Source organism: Osmerus mordax, chromosome 15 (genome assembly GCF_038355195.1).
Source record: "Osmerus mordax isolate fOsmMor3 chromosome 15, fOsmMor3.pri, whole genome shotgun sequence".
NCBI classification, from domain to species: Eukaryota; Metazoa; Chordata; class Actinopteri; order Osmeriformes; family Osmeridae; genus Osmerus; species Osmerus mordax.
In genome coordinates, this window is record NC_090064.1 from 14,395,663 (window position 1) to 14,403,637 (window position 7,975).

Below are 7,975 nucleotides of genomic sequence, written 5' to 3' on the forward strand. Positions count from 1 at the left end.
CCATGTCTTCTTTGAGGGTTTAGGTTGGTTTGGGTGCAGTTCTGTGGGCATAATGTCAAGCATGTCCTGTAAGGGCTAAAGTGTACAAATTACACTTCTTTTTATTTGAAAGTCCTATTCATGTAATAACCCATAACCCCCCAACAAAACAATTTAATTCTTCATTCTTTAGATTGGTTTAATTGAAATTAATGACTGGAGTATGATATTATACAATTCATAATAGAAGGCTCTTCATAAACATTGGTTAATTAAGAACCAAGAAAACGACACAAGGTGTATAAGGCATTCTCTATAATGGGTCAGTTTTGTCAGACAATAAATTACAGTTGTTTTACGTCAAACAAACATTGCCACTAGTTGAGTACTGTATGGTCACCATCTCCTTTAGGTTGTGTTTGCATCAAAGCACCAATCGTAGGATTATTTAGCTGAAAAAAGCACATCTTCATTTAAGAGCATTAAAAGAGGCAGTCCTTTCAATTGAATGGATGGAATGAGCTATTTGGTGATGGCTGTAAAGCACCATCAATGCAATTTACTACTGTATGACCTGATTGCTTGCATAGTTACAATCTTACAATGTAATGATGTTATCTATATAGTAATGATTAATAACTAAACACAGAGTACTACTTGACTCTTGAGTACAGGTCTGATACGATACATGTACAGTATTGCGTAGGTCTACTTACAAAAGCTTAGAGTAATATGGGACATATTAGGCTAATACTGATGAATTATACAAAATCTCTTCATATTAGGAGTCATGGATAAGGCACAGTGGGACACAGGTAACAGCCACTACCGTAATTACTGGTATTGATCTGCAGAATATTACATGGAACACCAATTACCATAATTCCTGGAATAGATCTGACTGTTTTGGGAGTCAAGACATGGACATGAAACACTAAATATTTAGTTGATGTTCAAGTTTGAACTTTTTCAACATCTGGATATCTACATGCCAATGTACAGCATCTGTTGGGACTCATGTTGAGATATTAACAGCACTTGCTATCACCAGACTCCCCCAGTCTTGCTCAGTGGGCTGGATTCACAAGAACACATCACAGAGGGCTTCATTGGACTCATAGATCAGGTGACTGAGAAAATTGAGTATCGGTACCCATTACCCAACATCTCTACAGGTTCCTCTCTGACATCATCATCTCACTCACATCACATTTGAATATCAGAAGGAATCGTGAACCAGCCAGCAGAAATTCATTGGCATCGTGAAAAAAAACAGCTAATTTTGAGGGCTGCACCCTCATGGCACCAATTTCACATTATTTGTTCCGTTCCAAAACATATTAAATGAGATGCGACGTAGCTTGGAGGCCAGACAAATAACCAAAACCATTTAAAAAAAAAATCAAAACAGCTATAAAGTACAATGGCGTAAAAATAAAGTATATAATAAAAAAAAAAACTATTTACGGTTTGTAAAAACTATTTACACATGAGCGAACCCCATGAAATGCTGTGAGAATGAGCTACCTGAAAAGGCGAGTTGGCAGGAAATGTGTGCTATTTTATCCCCCAGATTGGTCCATTGTGAACAGAGAGAGAGAGATTTAGGGAGCCAATGAAAGATCAGCATCTCTTCAGTTGTGTACAGGCCACAATGCATTATGGGTCCCCATCAGGAGGAGGGGGCTGGCACAGCTTGTAGAGCCTGTTCACAGAAACACATGGATGTAGACAGATAAACACACAAACAAAGTATGTTTCATACAAACAAAAACAAAACAACATCAATTGTGGGCTTGGTTCACAAGTCAACCTTCGGACCTACAACTCCACATTCAGGCGTCTGGCTCACTCCTAGATAACCCCAGCTCTGACAAACCACAACGATAGCTCACGACCACCACTTCAGTCCTGTGTGCCACTCAGTAACCGCCTCACCTTCTGGCTTGCTCGCAGTGCGACATTTACATTTAGTCATTTAGCAGACGCTCTTATCCAGAGCGACTTACAGTAAGTACAGGGACATTCCCAAGTAGGGTGAAGTGCCTTGCCCAAGTACACAACGTCATTTTGCACGGCCGGGAATCGAACCAGCAACCTTCTGATTACTAGCCCGATTCTCTAACCGCTCAGCCACCTGACTCCATCTACTACAGGACTGACTTTCACATCCAGAGTAGTGGTCACTCACAATGCACCAATTAGAACAGAAACCTACTGAGAGTGCAGCTATTCCCCCCCGGCCACTGCATCTTAACACCGCTACCTAATTGTATTTGTCAATTTCACTAAAAGGTTCAAAAGGGCTGACTGTCACACAATGGTGCTTATGTCAAAGCCAAGTGGACGTGACAGCCCTTGTCCTTATCTACAAGGAGTGGGGTGGGCTCCTAGATAGGATCTGTACTTGCTGTCTGAGGCACGATGCAGGGCAGATGCGCACACACACACACACTCATCACACAAATGCAAGCAGACACGCGCACACACACACACACTATCTCTCTCTGTTCTCCTCTCTTCCCCTCTGTTATTTACAGACACAAGGATTAGATGATACAAGCATAAAACAAGCATGCAGGAGTGCACAGCTCTATAGCGATTAAGCTCCTTGTTCACAGTCAGAAGATGAATGCTCCAGGCTTACCTCGGCACTGACGAAGGGGTCCGGTCCCTCACTCCCAAGTTCTTAGCAGAATTCTGAACTCTTGCCCCCTAAAAGACAAACAGAAACCAATAATTGGACCAGATTGGACAATCCACAGGTGTGCTTGCGTGTTCTCTAATCCTCTGCTCTGGATAAGAGCGTCTGCTGAATGACTCAATGTAATGTTATCCTGGCCAATAATGAGTTATGTCTGTGAACTTTTCTGGGGACAGTTACTGGTTAGTCAAGCATGACAGATACAAACAAAAAAAGACTCTACAGGCAGAAATTGGTATAAATAAATAACCTCTACTTATGAATACACAATGATCCAGCTGTTCACTCACACCACAGCAAGCTAGGGATGTCAGGCTTGTTTATTCCACACATCTAAGACCCAGTGTACTGTACCGGAACTCTAGCAGCTTTGATGTACCAAGAGCATAGTACATCTCAAACATGCCCTCAGAAGCCAAACTGATGAGGGATGAGCTCCCAGCGGTGTCTCCCTGTTGGCTGAGGTCTGGCCTTGTCATTGTGAGGGGATGAGGGGGTGGGTAAGTCCGGCTTGTTTACGAGTGAAAATTCATAAGTTTGGGGGCAGAACCACATATTTGACTTTGCATGACCCCCCCCCCGCCCCCGAACCAGCCTGGGAGATGAGCAACGGTGTGATCTCCCTGAATCGATCACATGACACAGTGTGTTTAATGGCCGAAGTTTCCAGCCTGAGATAGCTGAAGTCCTACTGTGTGGGACGAGGCTGGACCGTAAAATCAAAGACCTTTTCGAAAACATGAACAGCATCTGGAAATAATGTGGGCCGTTAAGAAAATGGAGTATGGCTCAGCCTCGGGCCCAATACACAAGTGTGTGTGTGTGTGTACACGCACACTGTGTGTTTGGCTGTCGTGAAAAGGGGGTATAAAAGGTATATCATTCAGAGAGATAAACTTGAGGCGATTTCAAGGTGATTTGAGGTCTGGTGAGAAACTTGGGATGTGCACACTCTGGCCTGTGTGTTCTGTGCTGCTGCCGCACTCTCTCACACACACACACACACACACACACACACACACACACACACACACACACACACACACACACACAGACACACACACACATAGAGACACACACACACATAGAGACACACACACACAGACACACACACACACAGACAGATCCAACCCAAGAGGTCAGAAACGATGGTCTGCTATAAGCAGGGACACTGACCCCGAGTCTATTATCTGTTCCAGCTCTCTGTACAAAACACCAGCCAGACCCAGTTAGAAAGCCAGCCAGTCTGCCATCAGTCCTGTGAAGGGATAGCATCAGCAATTACCCGATGCCTATCACTACCATCCATCTACCTGCCCCCAGACAGAGATGGCCCCTCTGAAGGACACTGATGTTGGCTGGTGCATCAGCTCTACAGGGTGATGGAGAGCCTGAGGTAGAGAAGCAAAGTTCAGGAAGCTTCCGGTCATCTCTCAGAGCAATCAAACCAGAAAAGTGCAATTCGTAGCATCAGGCATTATTGTAACTTTTTCTTCCTTTCACAAAGCAGCTTTGGGAGTTTAGGTGAGCTGAATACTGTCTGATGCGTGGCAACCAAGGCCCAAATAACATCCACAACACCTGTGCATTCCACTTGAAAATGACTGTTATTCATACAAAGCTGGGATCGGATCAGTTTAGCCCCCGTTTGGCCACGCCTTTCACCCAGAGTTTCAGAGCGTCACTCAGAGCCAGGACCATGATGGATGACTCCTATCAGAGTGCGAGCGGCGCTACGTAACCTTTGGTGACGGAATGAATATTCAGCCTGGCGGAGCTGTAGACGACACCGTTCATTCAGATTCATGTGATTCGTCGGATGGCGTCTGGTGCCAAGGACTCGGAAGTGACTGCTGCCTGAGACTGCCTGTGAACTGAATGTCTTATCTCTCTCCCTCTCTCCCTCTCTCCATCCCCCTCTCTGCCTCTCTCCCTCTCTCCATCCCCCTCTCTCCCCATCCCCCTTCTTGCCTCTCTTCTCTCAAGCTCCTCAAAAGTGTAGGGTCGACCACATCTAAAACATTTGGGCCCAGGGCCTTAAATCCTGGCTTTCTAAGCACTCTGGAGGTATGGAGAACATTGCTTCTATTGCCAAAGCTCTAAGTGTACGCCAGAGTTGGTGCCCTCTTCACAGAACTCATTTGATCAGCAGCAAACTGCACCTGCGGTTCTCGACAGAACCAAGCCTGCTCTGCACTGAAGAAGCAAAAATCTTCTTTCTGGTTGGCTGCCCACAAAACTGAAAATACACCACCTTACCCACCCTCCCTCCCTCCTCTCTCTGTCTCCCTCTGCTCTGTACCTTGTAGTGGCAGCAGAACAGCCTTCAGGCAGTTCTGAAGGAGAGGTGGAGGTGGAGGAGGGCTTGGCTGGGCCAGGCAGAAAGGGGCTCCAGGCAGCTCTGAAGGAGAGGTGGAGGTGGAGGAGGGCTTGGCTGGGCCAGGCAGAAAGGGGCTCCAGGCAGCTCTGAAGGAGAGGTGGAGGTGGAGGAGGGCTTGGCTGGGCCAGGCAGAAAGGGGCTCCAGGCAGCTCTGAAGGAGAGGTGGAGGTGGAGGAGGGCTTGGCTGGGCCAGGCAGAAAGGGGCTCCAGGCAGCTCTGAAGGAGAGGTGGAGGTGGAGGAGGGCTTGGCTGGGCCAGGCAGAAAGGGGCTCCAGTCTAAGAGCCTTGAACATGCTTGTATGCGTGAGAGTGCCAATATGTGCGTTTTGTATACAAGTGTAAGCATCCTTGTGTGTGTGTGTGTGTGTGTGTGTGTGTGTGTGTGTGTGGATTACCAGAGTGGCTCTATACCTGTTTCCTCATGACGTCAGTGGCCTGCATGATGCAACGAGGAGGCAGGCCGTGACTGCGAGCCAATAGGATGGCCTGTTCCAGGGTCACGCTCAGAGTGCACCTGGAGAGACAGATAAAGACAGGGGTCAGGGGTCACATGGTACACCTTAGACCGTACACAGCTGTGGCACATTCCGTTTGCTGATACTTTACTGTAGTGAGGCGACCGGGATGTATTCTGGAACAGTAGGCAGTTGATCACAGAAAATCCCCTCCCCCCTCCCCTCCTTCACAACTCCCTACCACAAACACCCCCCCCCCTCCCCTCCCCTCTACACACAACCGACACCCCCCCACCGCTACACACACACACCTCCTCACTACAACCCCTCCCCCTGCTGGTGCGACTCCCATGCCATCCCCTTCATCTTCATCTAGTCTTCCATCATCCTGCTGGCGAAGGGTTCCACTTGACTGTGTCTGTTGGCTGGGCTGCGACCCAGGGCCCACCCTCGGATTACTCCCAATCACTGTCTTGATCAGCAACTATCACAGAGAGGAGATTCTACGAAATACTTTAATATCGCTGAGTTCACTGTGTGTACAGTTTAAACAGACATAGGAGACAGTCAAATAAGTCTTGACATGTCAATTCCAGAGAGAGAGAGATGAGATTGCCTGCAGATCGATACCGCATCCTCCATCTTGCTCGCTTGACAACCTGGTGTTGTCATATTTCTCTGCCGTTGCCTCTTAACCCCCCTCTCCTCTTATTGGTCAGTCCTGCCACCTCAGAGCTGTCAATCACAGCTCGTTAATGCCTGCCATTAGCACGCTAATGAATCCTGCCGTCTGGTTCGGTGCACACGGCGGAAATCTACCCAACTGTTCCTGTTTCTTCCGCCAAAAACCATGGAAACGTTGAAATCCTGCCGAGCAAACGACTTCAAGGACATGTGGATGTGCATCCTCGGGCACGTGAGGTGCCATCTCCGCCGGGGGGGGAGGTGATGTGTGTGAACGTACGAGATGGATTGATGAGTTACAGTAACCCTGTCATCGCACACTCGCTTACCCACGCACATAAACACACAAGAAAATCCTTAAGGAGTCACTGACATATGTCTAGGGTACCGGTTGACCTCTCTATGATAACAGGCTGCTCCAGTATCGATCCACAGCCCTTTTACTGCAAATTGAACTGTCACTGTGTTGGTGCTATGGTATAAATGCTACTGTACTATATATCAGCACACACTTTGATGAACGTCTTGGTGGCTTTTCGCTGATTTCTAAGGAGAGAAGAAGGAAACATAGGTGAGCGGAGGGAGGGGAGGGGGGGGAGGGGAGGGGAGGGGGAGGAGAGGGAGGGAGGGGGAGGAGAGGGGAGGGGAGGGGAGGGGAGGGGAGGGGAGGGGGAGGGGAGGGGAGGGGAGGAGAGGGGAGGGGATGAGATGAGATGAGAGGAGAGGAGAGGAGAGGGGAGGGGAGGGGAGCAGAGGAGAGGAGAGCAGAGGGGAGGTGAGCAGAGGGGAGGAGAGCAGAGGGGAGGAGTAAGAGAAAGAGAAAGAAAAGGTGAGCTATGCCTGTTTTTTGTCTAGGAATTTCTACCCACAACAGCACAGCAGCACCTTCCAAAAAACCGTGCAGAGACATCAAACGAGCCTCAGAGGATCCTGGGAGGGAGAGGAGGCTTGACACGCGCTGCACACATCAGGGGGACTGAGGCAGTGTGCAGAGGCTTCTCTGAGCTGAGGAAAGCTTCGACAGCCTTAACATAGGATCTTATGGCCTGACTGAAAAAAAAACACAATGTAGACGCGTTTCGTAAACAACTTCAGTTGTAATTCCATTAAGAGTTCCTCAGGATCTGAAAAAGCCCATGTCTCCCCTTCTCACACGCACACTCCTCAACTGTTTTCCAGTCCATCTGAACTCTTATTTTGTGAGTCTAATCGATTTTCTTTTTTTCATGGCTCCATTTGGATGAAAAACATGGGGAAAGGAAGGAACGCAGCACACTGAAACTGCTGATGCCTCAGATATCACGCTTTCACCGTTATTAAAACTCAACCATCAGGCAAACGATCAAATCAATAGTGTGAGAGAAAGACAGAGAGAAAGAGAGAAAGACAGAGAAAGAGAGACAGAGAGAGAGAGAGAAAGAGAGAGAGAGAGAGAGAGAGAGACAGAGAAAGACAGAGAAAGAGAGAAAGACAGAGAAAGAGAGACAAAGAGAGAGGAGAGAGAGAGAGAGAGAGAGAGAGAGAGAGAGAGAGAGATGAGAGAGAGAGAGAGAGAGAGAGAGAGAGAGAGAGAGAGAGGGAGAGACAGAGACAGAGACAGAGAATGACAAAAAGAGAGCGAGAGAGAGAGAGAGAGAGAGAGAGAGAGAGAGAGAGAGAGACATGTCATGCAGCACTTAACCTGCCCTTCTGAGTGACTTGTGGCTTATGTCACACACACGCACGCACACACACCTTTCTCTCTCTGTCTTTCATACGCATGACACACGACAC

General features: G+C 47.8%; 2 protein-coding genes across 3 annotated transcripts in view; one reads left to right on the plus strand and one right to left on the minus strand.

Moving 5' to 3' along the window:
* cpa6 (carboxypeptidase A6) overlaps positions 1 to 7,975 on the plus strand; it is a 96,253-nt gene that overhangs the window by 79,185 nt on the left and 9,093 nt on the right. The gene's annotated exons all lie outside the window — the stretch shown is intronic.
* Positions 174 to 5,577, minus strand: prex2 (phosphatidylinositol-3,4,5-trisphosphate-dependent Rac exchange factor 2; the record flags this gene model as incomplete). The annotated part of the gene is given in 3 exon segments (XM_067251862.1): positions 174 to 1,684; positions 2,627 to 2,694; positions 5,475 to 5,577. Coding segments are annotated over 3 exon segments (217 nt in total), but the record flags the coding sequence as incomplete, so codon positions are not given.